Source organism: Labrus bergylta, chromosome 18 (genome assembly GCF_963930695.1).
Source record: "Labrus bergylta chromosome 18, fLabBer1.1, whole genome shotgun sequence".
Classification (NCBI taxonomy): Eukaryota; Metazoa; Chordata; class Actinopteri; order Labriformes; family Labridae; genus Labrus; species Labrus bergylta.
The window spans coordinates 11744733-11761116 of NC_089212.1; the positions used below are offsets into that span (position 1 = coordinate 11744733).

Sequence of the window (16384 nt, forward strand, 5' to 3'; positions counted from 1 at the left end):
ATTAGTGATTCCCCGTGGAGAACTTGTGGTGCTTCTGGCGTTTAAGATAAGCTATAAGTAGCTATTTTCTAAATACTTTTAAATATTTTTGTCTGATGAATTTAGTGCTTTCTGTGACAGAGTACATCTTGTCTAACTGCGGTTCTTTCCCTCTGCATTCATAAGTATTGTTTTCTAAGAATTAAAAAAAAAACTTCCAGCATGCTGTATATTTTAAGAATCTAATTTGTGTCTTAATGTGAATATTTGGAAAATGTATAAAAGGGATGTTTTTGTAGCATGGTGAAAATCCTCTGTCTGACAGCTCCCCCATGGCACCAGTGACAGGTATTAATAATAATCATTCTTGGACTGATCAATCTTGTAGCTGGTGGTTATTTTCTTTTGTTGGTCTAAAAAGGCATCGTTATTATTTTGAGTCTGTGTTCTGGCCAGTAAAAAAAACCAACTCCTCACAGCAGGTTTGCTTAACAATCAGGCAGTCATTATAAGACTGGCACGTCTGGCATTGCTTTTGTTTTTATTTATCTCCTTTTTTTTTTCTGTCTTTCTTAAATGTATTTTTTTTTCATGGAGATGACCCTCTCGCCCACATTAGTATGTGACCCAGGTTACCAAGCGCTCTTTCGCGTTGCTCGCGCGCTGTTCGCCTTGAAAATCTACGTCAAGTCACAGGAAGTCGCTATGCTGTCCTTCAACATAAAAGCTTTAAAGCCACTGAACGCCTCTTTCAATGTGCTCCGTGCTTGCAGTACCTTTATTTTGAACCAACGACCAGAACATGCACCCTGCCTGACTGCTTCGCCATTTGACAATAATCCTAACGCAGAACAGAGGACTTAATTCAAGACGCATTTGGAGTCGCGCACTTTGACCAGCAGCTCAGATCAGATCTGGCACAAATTCAGTGAACCGCCCTTTACCTGGATTCTGCAATTAATAAGAAAATAATAATACTTTTATAGTCTAGCATTAATATATGAAGAATGGGCTGCGCAATATCAGGTCTGGCTGCAAAAGCGGAGTTTGGAGAGAGAAACACAGATGCAGCTGCTTCTGCTGTTTGTCCCAGCGGGGATCAAATTCAGATGATCAAGGAGTCGTGGAAAGTTATCCGGGACGATATAGCTAAAGTTGGAATTATTATGTTCGTCAGGTAAGATGCTTTCACATCATCTGCACTTTTCCAGTTTGTCTTGGGTGACAAAATATCTTTCAATTAAACAGTTCATTCCTTTTTGGTAAGAATATCATGTTGACCATTTATTCCTATTGTGTTATTAGTTTGCATTGAGTGGCCTTTAGAGTGATTTGTTAAAATTTCATATTGATGTTTGTTAGCTATAAAACAGCAATAAGTCAGAAATGTGCGCACTTAATAGTCTAGGTTTGCAGCCAAAAGTAATCCTGGACACAAAATAGATCCGGATTGTTAATCATCTGCCGTTTAAGTTTCTCAGTTAAACCTGATCAGACTTTTCAAAGAAGCTCCTGTATTGTTTTCTGGCCTGTCGAGGTCTGCAGATCGTCTTCAGAGATCTTCTAGCATCCCCTCTCTCTTCTGATGCTTTCCATTGAGAGCTTGGAGCAGAGTTACCCTCCTCCTCCTCCTCCTCCTCCTCTTATCACTTCATATCACATCTTAACCACATTACATAATAGGCTTATTCTACACAGCTCCAGGTCTGCCATATAATTAAAGGGCATCATCCATCAGGAAAATAAATTTGATCAATTAGTATGATGAACTGTGTGCAGGGAAAATTGTTTGGCCTTTAGCAAAGAAATCAAACATATGCAGAGACCCTTTGTGATGCAGAGAGGCAGCTGGATGTACAGTATAGAGGCCAGCAGGCTCATGGCTACAAGCCAAATGAATGCATTGTGTCCCCTGGATGACCCCAACAGTTGAAGAGATTGACCATAACATGTTAGCCTGGAAATACACTGGCCTCTTGTCGGTCAGGGGCAACCAGCATGTCAGGGGTTGTATCTCATGACTGTACACTTATCATTACAGTAAAACAGCAAATGGAAATCATCTGATATCTGTAGTGGGTTTGCTTTGAATTGATCCTATTCTTTTAAAAGGGGAAGTTGCTCTGTCTGATATAGATTATTTGAATAACAGACTGTTGGTGCCAAAAATTGTCATGAATACAACCTCTGAATAATGTCAATTAAAATTCCAAATGCGCTATAGTGCTGCATTGATTGCATATGCATTGCATGATTGCATGTTCTGAATACAGTACACACAATGGAACAAAAACAGCTTTTTTTCCCTTATCAATATAACGTGATGCTATTCATAGTGAGAAGATAGGCTAAGTGAGTACTACAACTTTTAATATAATTAAAATACACTTTAAAAGTAATTTACCAAACAATGGGTTTTCACAATTATAAGAAAAGGCCGACATGAGATTAAAAAACTGTGAAATAGTCATGTGAAAATGTGGTTTCTAGTCAGTGTAATTTAAGCACTATCAAATGTAAAACATAAAGAGGCCTGGATTGACACTCACATGCTGTCTGTATAACAAGGGCTCTGAGTCTACGTCAGTATATATTGCATTTCAATAGAGCTCTCTACTTGTCAAAGGGCACAGAGCCACTTTTGTTCCTGCAGCAGCCATTAGAGCTTGCATCACTTCTCCAACACCTCCATTCAATCATCTATCAGGGAGGACACATGTTATAGACAGCTAGTGCATTTATTCATGAGGACTCCATTCTATTTTTCAGATGTACAAATACATGACTCAGACAGAACAATAACAAGAATCATTTATATACAGTATGTATTCCACCAAATAGCAGTAAAATAAGTTGAACTAATAGCTGCACTCGGGCAGAGACCCTGTCTGCATTGTGCATGTTCTTCACAGCATCCTCATAGCCTTTATATTCCTGCCGTCACCCTATTTTACCTTCTCATTTTCTTTCACTCACGTCATACTGGAAAAGCTGAATTACATTAGGCCTTGCATCTCATTGAGAGCACAATACAACCCACATCAAGAGGAGGGGACTGCACAGTCTGGTAGCAAGGCTAATTACAGGTACCTCAGATGGAGATTTGAGACTGCTTGATTGTATGACAACCTGCCTTTAAATCTCTGCTTAAAAAATAAATGGGTTTATGTTAGATCAGGAAGAGAAAACTTCTGGCCTGAGTAGTAGCTCGATGTAAACAAAAATTCATTATCCCTGCTCTGGCAGCACGAAGTGGGTTAATGATGGTATAGATTTCCTGGCTAGCAGACACATAGATCCAACATGGCCTGATTGCATCTGCAGGATGTAGATGATATGAAACAGAGTAAGAGCACAATCAGATCTCCATTTTCAGTCCAGAGTGGAGACAATAGCTGAAAGATGAGAGAGACGCATCTGGTCCAAATGCTGACGAGCTGAGGTTTATCTGCAGCAATGTGAATACAGGAGTGTCTGAGTGTTAAGTGTTAACTTGTTAAATGTCATCTCAATTTGGAAACTCAGGGTGTTTTGGTTTATTTTACTGTGAGAATGAATGACAGCAGGATCGCAGATTCTCACATGTGAAGAGCTGTACAGACATCGCAGACCACGGTTTGACTATCACCACTTTGAAAAGACAAAGCATGGAAAGTCTCTGAATATAGATATTTTTGAATCTGGTTGGTCCTCCGTCTCCACTCTTAAAGCCTTATAGATTCAATTTATCATTCAACTCTCTGATTCATTACAGGTTACGGGTACTTCACTCATCATTTAATATGGAAAGGTGGGATGGGCACCTCTCACAGTGAGATTTTTATTTATTCATAAAGCCTTAATTGGCTAAATGCTACCATATTACCTCTTTGTTAAGCCAGTCTCATATTCAACACTCCACATGCTCTGGTAATTGGCTGATGCTTGAACGCTTAATTTGGAAAAACTGCTCATAGCTTGTCTGCTGCATTCATATGGAACACTTAACAACCTAAATTAAAACTGCCTGTACTTGTTCCTATGGGTCAGTTTCAAACTATCATAACAAACGTATCTGCCTTTGGATGTGACTGTTATCATTATTTGTATTATTTTGTTTGTGAATAGTTCTGTTCTATTAATGAATGAAAAGATGAACATGTGTATTTCTTGCAAACAGGTTGTTTGAGACCCATCCTGAATGTAAGGATGTCTTCTTCCTGTTTCGAGACGTGGAGGACCTGGAGAGGTTACGGACCAGCCGGGAACTAAGAGCACACGGCTTACGGTCAGACACAACTCTGCACCTCATAACACATCATCAGCTTATCAGCAACATGAGGACAAAAGACGTCACCCGCTGGCATTGTTTACACAAAGGTCCAATCATAGCAGTCAATCATTTGCTTGTGTTCTATTATGACGACCTTAAACTAAAAAAAAAACTAAAAAACTAATGTCTGAACAGCTTTAAAAAATTGTCTATTTTTGAAAAGGTAGAAGAAATTCCTGGAAGGCTGTGCACAAAATTTCTATGCAAATATAACTTTAAACAGGTGTAAATTGTGCATTTTGCAGGGACTATTTTTCGCTACGGATAAATATACATTTGCTACCCTTGCTAAAATTTAAGATACAGAATTTTACCAATCACATGTGTGAAACTGAATATTTTACAATTTAAGACAATGATTGTTGAATTGCTCAGTTGAAGTGATGACAGCAGCAGAGCCACTTTATGTTCAGGTAAAAGGTCTATACGTTTTGGGAATCACTCCTCTACTGAGAAGTGTGTTCAGCAGCAGGACCGAGTATGTATGACTAACTCAAAATAAATTACAATGACCACGTTATTGCAGATTTATAAACAGTGTGGCTTACTGATGTGATCATAAAATCACACAACAATAGAGCTACGTGGCACCAGTGGATATCAGAAAATACTTACACATTGTTTTTTCGGTCTCTTTCTTGTGGAAGAAATTGATGCTATTATTTTTCAGGTAATTAACTATTTTCCAAGCTTCTACTATCTTTTTTTTTAGGAACAACAATACATTGCACATAGTACAAGGCACAAATGCCATTGCTACACACCTCAGGCTGTCACATCATTATAATGGGCAGCAGACAGAGCTTGTAGCTGCAATCATGGCCTCTTGGGTGCTGTTTCCCGTGGTGAATCAAGCCCCTCTGTGCTCCTCCATACCTGCAAAGTAGTTGATTCCTGTCTGAGGAGCTGAAGGTGCATAAAGATAGCATGGCATCACAGGAGTCATCCTTCACCACAACCCAGCACTCAGGGACCTTATGTATCACAGAGACACAGAGGAGAGAGTTTAACCAACCCTGACCTTTAGCTCAATAAGCATCTTCAAAACTGTCTCTCATGCACTCTGCAGTTTAGCGACATACCTGAACAAACTAAAGAAACTGATATTGTGTGTTACATTTTTTTTTTTTTTTTTTTACAGGAACAAAAATGTAATCATGGGGATAAGAATGAAGAATTGTGCAAATTTTATTGAATTGCAAAAAGTGTATGCTTCTCTGGGCTTTCAACATATAGGAGTGTCATATTCCTTTAAAACACAGAGGTGTATCAGTTTATAGTTACCTGCTGCTAATTTGCATTTAACCGGTGGATCAATGGGGCTTGGTGGCCATCCTGAGTCTCCCCCTGCCCTCTTCTCTTTCAGGGTGATGTCTTTTATCGAGAAAAGTGTGGCCAGACTGGACCAGCTGGACAGACTGGAAGCTCTGGCTCTGGAGCTAGGAAAAAGCCATTATCATTACAACGCCCCTCCTAAGTACTACAGTGTAAGAACCCCAATGATTCAAGCAGAGTTGAACAAAGACTGTTTTGTGATGCTGCTTTTTCATAGAACAGTGTATTCTCATTCTTAATGATACTGTAGCTCTTTATCAGACTCACCATTAAACTGAGGCGTCCAAAATTAGAAGCTGAATGAAGTGTCACATTCTTATGACTGAAAAATGGAAACACCTTTTCTGTAACTAACAATAGAAACAAAGGAGTGATACATTCAGTGGATAATAGCCTAGTTACCAACTCACACATGTACGTCATGAAGTATCCCACACAACTGTTTTCCAGTACGTCGGAGCAGAATTCATCAGCGCCGTGCAGCCAATCCTGAAGGAGAAGTGGACGGCCGAGCTAGAGGACGCATGGAAGGTGAGGGGAATCATTTGTATGGCCTTTGTGAGATAATCAGGGACTTTTGTAGCAAACCTTTCTGTGTAAAAAAAAAAAAAGCCTGATGTTTGCAAAACCAGCAAGCAGCAGCGTTGTTTGTGCAGCTCACATCAGTGTCAGACATATTTTTTGATATGTCAAGATGGAAACCAAGAGTGACACAAGCCTGACTGATGTAAAACTTTCATGTCACGGAACCATTCATGAGCATATTGAGAAGATGGCACATGGCTCCATATCTCCAGAGAGATATGGTGCATGACACCAGTGTCACAGGATGTAGGAGCTTTAGACAATACGAAACACAGATCTAAAATAGTGTATATTCTTATGGAGAAATAATCTATTTGAATGCAATATGTTTGCTGCATCATCTCGTGTTTCAATGGTTATACAATTATCTCACTTAAAATTACATTATTTGATTATAAGGGCCCCATTCATCTTTGTCCAACTGCTTCCATTAATTTGCTGTACTGACCTCTAGTGGTGATATTTTGGAATTTTTAATTTCTATCTATAATATCCCATCCTAACACAATTTGTTGATTTATTTTCAAAAAGAAAACAAATACATGTATATACTTAAATATAACATTTTAATTTTAAATATATCTAAATCATTGAACACATACAGTAGTTTCAAGATTTTAAACTGTACCAGTCAGTTTGATTGTTGTGCATCATCCATGTATGTATAGGGCCCGAGCAGCGAATGGCAGCAGAGAACCCTCTTGAAGTGCAAGGAATTATCACATAATTATATTTTTGTGTGGTTCCAACAGTAGGTAGTAAAATCCCAGATATTCTAATATTACATTTAGGTCTTCACTTCTTCTTACAGAGGTCAATGTTTCACTCAACCAAACACAAAATTGTAGTAACATGTGCACTGGTCTTTGTCCAAGAGCTAACTATTCAGTATCTTTATCGTCTGCCTTTTTCTTCCATATCAAATATCTATTATCATCACTTCACAGCACGATCTAACAGGAAACCTTCTGACTGTCCAATAATTTTTGTTTCTTATTTTTTATGCAGAAGATTGGGAGGGCCGTTGTTTCTTTGTCCTAGATGATAGTAAAACAATTTTGTCCATGTCCATTAAGAATATTTATCATTTCCATCCAGACCATGTTCCAGTATGTGACGGGCCTCATGGGGCAGGGATACCAAGAGGAGAGCAGGCGGCAGCACCTCCTTACCCTCTCCCCAAAGGACAGGCCAGAGAAGAGCAACACGGCGCTATGAGACGCTTCTCCTCTCGACCAAATATCAAGACTGTTTTACCAGTTCTGCACAGAAATGTGTTTGTGTATATAGTGTATTTATTGTCTTCTTTTCTACATCACTCATCTTCACCACAGTCATTGTTTCCTACTGTATCACGATCAACAACAAAAGTTCAATGACTTTTAACAAAGCACTTTATTGCTGAACTTAAATTCCTCTGCAGGATTCAGGAGAATGACGAGACAATACAAAGGGTTGACAAAATATACTGGCTGCACTTAAACCTGCCTTGTGATGAAAAGAAATGACCTTATAGAATTACAGCCAATACTTTGTCTCTGTATTCATAACTCAAATATGCTTTTCAGTAAATCCACGACTTTGAACCTTTGTTGTTTGAATTTCTTCAGAATGTTTACAGTGTCCCCAGCATGCTGGTTCAAAAAAAGAGAAAAGATCATTTGTTTTAAAAAGAATAAGGACATTTATATCTCCTACATCAAGTAAGACTAATTGAAGAAAAATCTGATCTGTTTTGTCCCTTGTTAAAAGCAGTTAAACAATCATTTTAATTATTTTTTTAAATTAAAAAAATACTCACAAAAGAAGAAAAATTATAAATCCACTGACTGGAATATTGAACATTATTCTTGAGACCCCATAAAAATGAAAATATGGCAGCACATCCAACAGGTCAGCTGTCAACATAACATAAAAAGGGACTCTTAACAATTAAATAGTATGAAAGGCAGCTAATGATTGGGCTCCATGGATTCGACTCCACCTGTTGATGACCTGGTTCTGAAGCAGAAGTGGTGAAGTTTCAATAAAGCTGACTTCTTCCTGTATGATTTATGAGAAACCCTCAGGTTTTTCTGTTCCAGATCACCGGTGCCAATGAGCAGCTGAGGATGAGACATAACCATGCAAACGATGGCGTGATATCAAAGCAGTCACCTGGTGGATGAACAGTGTTTGAGGCTTCAGGTGAACAGGAAGTAAGCTGGGGTGGGACAACAGACCAAGTAGAGGCCTTTCCCATCCCCTCAGATAGTACAGGTCAGTTTAGGTACCCAAGGTTATGTGTAAGAGTCTGTTTCTCATTGGGTGGCTTTGGTTTTCTTGCTTTTGCTTTTCTTATCTTTCTTCTTAAGTCCATCCATGTGAGCTCTGAGGAGATTGGAGTATGCCTTTAAAGAGAAGAGTGAGTTTTTGATTAGGTTTTAACAGCTCATTCACCATTGAAAAGAGTACTTGATACCAAGAGAAAACATTCAACAAGTCATTGAGAAGATCAACTAGACCTATTTAAGAACATCAAAAAGCTCAACCTACCATTTGAAACTTGATTACTTCTTTTGTGCTGACCTGGAATGCAAGAGATGCCATTTAAAACAAATAATATTAAACTCAAAATTAATTTAGAAAAAAAGAAAAGAAACACCCAGCTCACCACTGTGCTAATTTTCTTCTTGCCATCAGATGCTCTAATGAGACATTTGTTGTCTGCTGGTTCAAATGACTCGGTTTGACCCTTTCGAGGAACTGGCTTCACCCTCCCATCGTCTGTAAAAAAAAAAAAAACCCATTTCCAATCAAGTTATTCAATTATTAAAAAGGAAATACACACAAACTAAACTTTAATGATGATGACAGTTAAAACTCAGGTGAGATCTACTTACATTTTTTTAGTGTGATGACAACACTGCCAGATGCTCTGCACTTCTGAAAGAGCCGCGTGAGCTCTGTAAGGAACTAGAAAACAGAACATACAAAGTATTTACACCCTAACCTCTAATTTGTATCAGTCCTTTCTAAATCATCGATGTTTCTTCTTTCGTGTTACTTTTCAAAAAAGCTTTCCACTAATGCAATCAATCATCTGCCAGGTTATAAATAGCACCTGATACAGTTTAATATAACACACTTAAAGAAGAAAAGTAAGAAACACACATGATTGAATGCTTTAGTGTTCATCTTGGAGGATGTGTTTTCATGATACCAGAATTTTAACTTGGATATGATGATAGAAAAAAATCAAAAGATATAGATTCCTGTTTTATATCACAACAATAAAGGAGTACTAAACCCACAATTATCAGTAATTTCTTGTTTTAAGTTCACAGTGCTCCCTCTCCTTCCCTTAATGTTTTCTTTTGGTTAAAAACATAACTTGATGTTTTTTAAAAGCTTCATTAAGTTTGTTGCTGTTACAGGAACAAAGTAGACTATGTTACATTGTACATAGTTCTGTAATGTTAATTAAAGAAACTCTACAGCATGTGTAAGTAAGTCAGCTTCATCAAGTTCTGCCGTCTAACAATAATATATATAATATAATAATAATATAATAATATAATAATGACATATATATATATATATAATATAACAATAATATATATAATACAATAATAATATATATAATACAATAATAATATATATAATATAATATAATAATAATACAGCTGAACCTCGACAGTAGTTCATGTATGTATCTGATACTCTTTTTGTAAAGCTACATGAGGCTTTACGTCAAAGAGACCACTTTATGGCTTTAACAAGCCAGTAATGTCGATGATATTTACTAACTTAAAACGAAACCCAGTGTTAGCTTCAACCTAATGTTAGCATGTTGGCTAATGAGTCAGTTTGACGACATGTTTAGAGTTCAGGCTATGAGCTAAAGTTTACTGACAGCGGGAGTTTGTAGTTCAAAAATGAATAATGTAAAGCTGTTACGGTATTCACAATTTGAGCTTTGGTCTTACCGAGTCGTTTTCAAGTAGCACCATATTTCTGACTTCAATTGAACTGTAGCGTTAGCTCCCTGGTCACAAGCTAACTGCTGTAAAGCACACGTACTACAAGCCGGAGCCCCGCCCTGCGTCCTGTAGCCCGGAGAGAGACGGTTCATCACAGCGCCGCCTAGAGGCAGGGAGGAAAACTGAAAAGAACAAAACTCATTGTCCTGGACCATAGCCTGTAAATATTATCATTATATTATTTAATATTTTGATTTAATGTATTAATGTATTAATGTATTAATGTATTAATTTATTAATTTAAGAATTTATGAATTTATGAATTTATGAATTTATGAATTCATTTATTATTTAATATTATTGTCCTGGAACCGACCTGCCCTGGCAAGGTAAGAACCCTCATACGCAGTATGTATGTATGAATGTTTGTATGTATGTATGTATGTATGTATGTATGTGTGTATGTATGTGTGTACGTGTGCTATGTATGTATGGGACCTTTTGCAGTTTTCCCCCTCATTAAAAAAAAAAAATATGGTTGTTACTTATTCAACAATAAGGGGGCAGCAGTAGCTCAGTCTGTAGGGACATGGGTTGGGAACTGGAGGGTCGCCGGTTCAAGTCCTGGCACAGACCAAATATGGAAGTTAGTCTGGTAGCTGGAGAGGTGCCAGATTGCTTCCTGAGCACTGCCGAGGTGCCCTTGAGCAAGGCACCAAACCCCCTGCTCAGGAGCACCTGCCAGGGGCTGCTCCGTCACTCTGACATCTCTCCATTAGTGCATGTCCATAGTATCCTGTTTGTGCATGTGTGTGTATTTCAGCCTATGTGTGTGTTGCATGACTTACAGAGTGTAAAAACAGAATTTCCCCTCACAGGATCAATAAAAGTAAATCTTAATCATAATAATGAAACATTTATTCAAAATTCAATTCCTGGCTACAGGCCTGGGACAGATAGATAGATACATTTAAATAGTTCCGGACTAAATTGTCTATCACCAACATGCATTCAGAAATATTTTGGTTCACTGTTCTTTGTACACTTTATTTGTGCTGCTATAAGTAACAGTGGCCATGCGTGCTTTAACAATATATAAGCATCACAGCTTTACATGCAGTATGTACATCTCCAAACACAAGAACAAAATTAAAGTAATATATTGTTTATTACTTTATTACATCTTTCTATACTATAAAGTTCCACTTTACTTTTGACACAATCCATGATAGTTACTTTCATTGGCTTCTTTAAAGATAGTTAAATAAAAACTAATTTAATATTAAACTCATCAAATAACAAATGAAATATTTTACATTGTGCAGAAAGATGAATGAAATTAGTTATAAACTCATCTATGTGACTATAAAAAAAACCTCTAAAATGCTTTTTTATTTCTTTACTGCTTACAAACATCAGGAGCATCGCAAACTTTGCACGCAGCTCAGTGTAAAATAAAGTGAGGCCTCAGTGAACACTTACAAACAGTGTTCAAATATAAAAGAGCCAAAACATAAGGAAATGTCTCAGTACGGTTTGGAAGGTTTCAGTTATATCACATTGTTTAAAGTAACTGTGCAACTAATGAACAAAATTGTATTCACATTGTTGTACTTTTACATTCTGTATTGAGCAACATTTTAAACAATGCACAAAGAGTGCTAACCATATCTAAAGTCACCAATTTTAACATTTCTGTTCAGCTAAATGATTATTGAAGTTAATTAAGTAACATGTAAGTATGATTTTTTTCTTTTTTCCTTTCACAAACTGAATATTTTTTAGAACAAGAGGCTGCGGTTAAAACTTCCAGTGAAACTCGTTTTTTATCTAAAATAAAATTTTCAGTTGCTTTCACCTCCATTATCACTGTGCAAAAAAAAAAAAAAAATCACATCTATTGTTTGAATAAGACCTTGATAGTAAAATAAATGAATGTGTAACTTGTATAAAGGAGTTTTTGTTATCATGATAGTGCACAGTCTGGGTGGTGTTTCAAGTCAGCGAGGTGCACAGCAAACTCAGAGTTCCAGTCTCTGTCAAAGACGGCCCTGAGCTGGCTCTGCAGGGCCTTGGTCTTCCATACGGGGTGTGGAGCATGCTGGGAAATCACCAGACCCACTCCAGCTGTGGTCAGAAAGTAGTCCCCTGACCAGTTGGAGGTACCTGAGGAACAACATCACGTCATGCAGTGGATTATTAACCAATCGACACGCAGCAAAGTGCCTGCTCGACACATGAATGCACAATCATTTCTTTGAGTTGAAACTTAACAATGTAGAGAGTAATCTGTTGCTCACCGACATAGGCTACTTTATCAGTCACCATGTATTTATTGTGGTTAACTCGGGAATATGGGATATCAGACTGGTTTCCCACCGGTACGATGTAAACTTTCTGTTAAGAGAAATGCAAATTCAGTGGTGACAATAGAAGTTTGCACATAGAAGATAACATAGATTCTGTATAGTGTCTCACTATTTGGATGTTTATGTCATGTCGCGGGCTGTCCATTGAGGCTAGAGACGCAAGGAAGGGGAGCATGCTGGGATCAGAGTCTCTCCCACAGCTGACCAGCAACCGGATCTTAACCTTTTTCTCAAATGCAGCTGTCCTGATTGCATCATCGATGACGGGCCAGTATCTGTGCAGCATACAAGCATACAAAGGGAAGAATTCAAGAAAAAGAGACACATATTTCGGAGGGGGGGGGTTCTTATGTAGTTCATGTTCACCTCTGAGGCTTTTCAAAGCGTGTGGAGGGAAAATATTCCATGACGGCTACATCAACAAAGCGTTGGGCATCCGAGATGATGGAGAGAATAGCCTCAAGGTCCTGAGTCCTCGATGGAGGACAGAATGATGGAGGTGACCCCTGTGATGTGACATTAATAAACAACCCAAACATTAAATCCATAAAACCTGACATGCATGTGTTGGCAGTTAGAGTTTTTCCTGGCTTAACGCTGTGCAGGCACTTCTTTGTAAATAGAGACAACAGAATAACAGCATCCTGTAATAAGGAACTGAAAAGAACTCACTGCAAGGTAAACCAAGCTTGAGACGTTATCCGTTTTCACCACCAGGGGGTGCTCTTTGTTGATGACAGTGTCATACTCTGGAGGCCAGGGCTGGGGCAGGGTGCTGTTGGACCGTCCCATCACCCAGTAGGACTGGAAAATCTTATGAAGGTCCTTTGCTAGGCTGGAGCAGTTGTAGATGACCACTCCCAGTTCCTTCACCTAAAGACAAAACTTAACTGTGAAACTGCCAGGCAATATTTTTACATTTAAAATAAGCCCTTACCTCTTAATATGATTCATTTCCCGGGTTCATTCTTATCTTCTATTATTGTTTTCCTAGCCTTCTTTGATGTGTTTTTTTTCTTGCTGAACATATTTCTGTCTGCATGTTTTCCCTCAATGTGTTTCACAATGATTTCAATGAATGAATGAATCTTCCATAGTAGTACATTTTTGGTGTTACCTGTGTGAGAGCCCTCCAGTCCATGTTTGCGCTTCCAATAAACACATGTTTTCTGTCAACAATCCAAAACTTGCTGTGCATGACGCCCCGTGTAAGACGTCCAAAGTTCACACTCCTCACCTGAACACCTTGATGTAACACAAATGAAGTCTGGAGTTTAGGGAAGTTGACGCAAACAATACATCATAAATCGGAACATAGAGTATTACTTTCTAACCTTTTTCTTTCAGTATCTTTAAATCTGTGGAGTTTGTTCGAACACTTGGAACACTGTACAGCAATCGCACAGAGACGTTTCTGGAGGGCAAATCTTCAAGATCTTTCAGGATCTGCCTTCCCTGCAGAGGACGGACAGATTTATAGACATTCTCAACAGATCAATAAGAGGCTTTGCATGTGACTTTGGGTTTTTCGTTGACAACTCACAGGTTTGTCAGAAGAAGAGTTAACACTGATGTCATCCCCAGTTAGAGTCCAGTAGAAAGAGACCACATCCACTTGGTGTGTTGCCACCGAGATCAGATCTTTCCAGGCTTTTTCCAGAGGGATACCAAACGTAACATTGGCTTTATACTTCACATATTGAGGGATGCTCTCCACGAGGACCATGCTAAGAGATAAACAAAGACATCTGTTGATGGACGTCTTTGGAATATTCAGAAAATGATCATTCATGAAACCATTAGGGGAATCATTAAGTCTTAAGATGCAGATACTGGAGGTTTTGAGATCCTCCTCTTGAATAATTTGCTAAAGACTTCCCCACATCCCTCAAGCTGTAAATCAGGGGTGCCCAACCTTTTTTGAACTAAGATCTACTTTTAAAGTTACCAGTCTGCCGAGATCTACCAGTCCACATAGTGAGCCATAGCCTTTACCGACAGCCTACAAACGCATTTAATACTCACACAACAAACAGAAAATAATAAATGAGAGTTCTGTAAAAAATAATGCAATATCGACATACTTTTTTTTAAACTCTTATTTTAGGGTAGGCTACATTTTAATATTAAGTTTGTATTTATATCACATATGTTTTCCCCTTAATTTAGTTTACAACAAACAACTTTAATCTGTGTGGAGATGTTCACAGACTACAGCAGGCTGCTGTGAGATGATTTTGCTTTTGTTAAATTAGCTGCAGACACGGTGAGAGTGAACGGAGTAAAGTCCAACCGACCGTTTGACCGGGTCACGTGTGTTCCCGCCTCGGTCCGTAAAGATCACGGATCAACTGTGTGCTGTAGCACTAAAAGTAAAAAGTAAAAAGGTTCGCGTGGTGGCTGGCGCTCCAGTGCAAGTGTGTGCGTGTGTGTGTGTGTGTGCGTGTGTGTGTGTGTGTGTGTGTGCGCGTTTGCGCTGTATGTTGGTGTGTCTCGTGCCCCGCGATGCTCACAGTCATGACAGCAGAGAGGAGCAGAGAAAAGTAGCTGCAGCTTCATCAAATGCGCTTAATACTCGTAGCATAGTTTCTATATATGACTTTTTGGTAAAACATTTACCCCACCCGGTTTTACCTGCACGTCATTGCGCATGCCTGCACTCTCTCTTGCGCGCGCTCTCTCTCTCTCACTCCCCCGCTCTCTCTCTCATGCACGCAGCAATTTCATGAATAAATGAAAAATTAAATACACACAGGTCGGAAGTATACTTGGGCTCCCCACACAGGTATCGTGTGTGGGAAAAACTGCAATGAGATGAAATTGAAATCACTTTTCTATTTTACAATTGTATTTTATATTGACTAAACATCTCGCGATCGACTGAGAATCAGTCAGCGATCTACCTGTCGATCGCGATCGACTGTTTGGGCACCCCTGCTGTAAATAATACAGACAAAATGTTGTCACCAAAACAATCTCAGGAAACATTTTAGTTTTCCTTTTCATAAAATATATTTAACTTGAATAAAATGTTTTTAATCACAGAATTTGTGTGATATATATCTTCTGCATCTGAAACACATATGTGTAAAAGACAAAATGTGCAAGCTTACTCAGTGTTTTTGTTTGCTATGACAACAGCTCTTATAATTTGTCTATTGTGCCCATGTACCTGCACTGGTCTGTGGAAAAATTGCCCCAACCATCCTCCTCAGGAAGTGTATCATGATCTTTAGACGTTGATGGTCTCTCCAGCACAGTGATGGCGAGCACAATCCCCAAAACCGTCAGACAGCCCAAAACCACAACTAATGTCACACAACTGGTCGACCTCTGACAACACACAGAAGTAGAAGACAAATAAAGAGAAAACATGTCTCAGGCTAAACAGAGAAGGTGGGGGAATACATGGTGTAGTCTTACCCTTTTGTTTGAATCATTACTGTCATCAAGTCTTGAATACGCAGAGTTCATTTTTCCTTCCCAACTGTCCTCGGCTGTTAAACTTTAAAAAACAAAACAGGAAAGAGTTGTCTCGGAGAGTAAGAGCAGTTCTGATCACACACAAAGACACACCTGACAGATAAAGGTTTGTTATCTAGATATGAAACAACAAAAAGAGACTTACAGAAAACAGATGGCACTTTTCCAGTTGAAAGAGCGCTCAACAAACTCACTTCCTCCACTCCAGATTTCATCTGTAGCTGAGCTGAAGTAGCCTCTCCGATAGTGAATAAATAACTTTACACTTCCTGTTTTCACTTTCATTTCAGCTTTTGAGACTTGCATTTCATCTCAAAACAAAAAAATGCAGCGAGTTAAAGAATTCAAAAGGAAACCTC

At 38.5% G+C, this 16384-nt stretch overlaps 3 protein-coding genes across 4 annotated transcripts; 1 reads left to right on the top strand and 2 right to left on the bottom strand.

The window, feature by feature from the left end:
* The first annotated feature begins 776 nt into the window (after positions 1–776).
* xgb (x globin) lies at positions 777–7797 on the top strand. Its single transcript, XM_020629964.3, has 5 exons — positions 777–1156; positions 4139–4246; positions 5658–5778; positions 6077–6157; positions 7310–7797. Exons 1-5 carry the CDS (start codon positions 987–989, stop codon positions 7427–7429), a joined length of 600 nt encoding a protein of 199 aa, XP_020485620.2. The 5' UTR covers positions 777–986; the 3' UTR covers positions 7430–7797.
* srp14 (signal recognition particle 14) lies at positions 7588–10329 on the bottom strand. Its single transcript, XM_020629965.3, has 5 exons — positions 10180–10329; positions 9094–9166; positions 8865–8977; positions 8747–8779; positions 7588–8601 (listed from the first exon to the last, which is right to left on the bottom strand). Exons 1-5 carry the CDS (start codon positions 10201–10203, stop codon positions 8512–8514), a joined length of 333 nt encoding a protein of 110 aa, XP_020485621.1. The 5' UTR covers positions 10204–10329; the 3' UTR covers positions 7588–8511.
* A 744-nt stretch (positions 10330–11073) lies between these two features.
* LOC109981266 (5'-3' exonuclease PLD4) lies at positions 11074–16262 on the bottom strand. 2 transcript variants are annotated; one of them, XM_065947675.1, is made up of 11 exons: positions 16171–16262; positions 15966–16047; positions 15715–15875; positions 14086–14269; positions 13877–13997; positions 13660–13787; positions 13215–13415; positions 12909–13048; positions 12652–12817; positions 12474–12570; positions 11074–12339 (listed from the first exon to the last, which is right to left on the bottom strand). In XM_065947675.1, exons 2-11 carry the CDS (start codon positions 16014–16016, stop codon positions 12140–12142), a joined length of 1449 nt encoding a protein of 482 aa, XP_065803747.1. In that variant the 5' UTR covers positions 16017–16047; positions 16171–16262; the 3' UTR covers positions 11074–12139. The 2 variants fall into 2 exon arrangements, with proteins under 2 accessions (XP_065803747.1, XP_065803748.1); XM_065947676.1 differs by lacking the exons at positions 15715–15875; positions 16171–16262 and having other exon boundaries at positions 15966–15997.
* Positions 16263–16384: the final 122 nt, after the last annotated feature.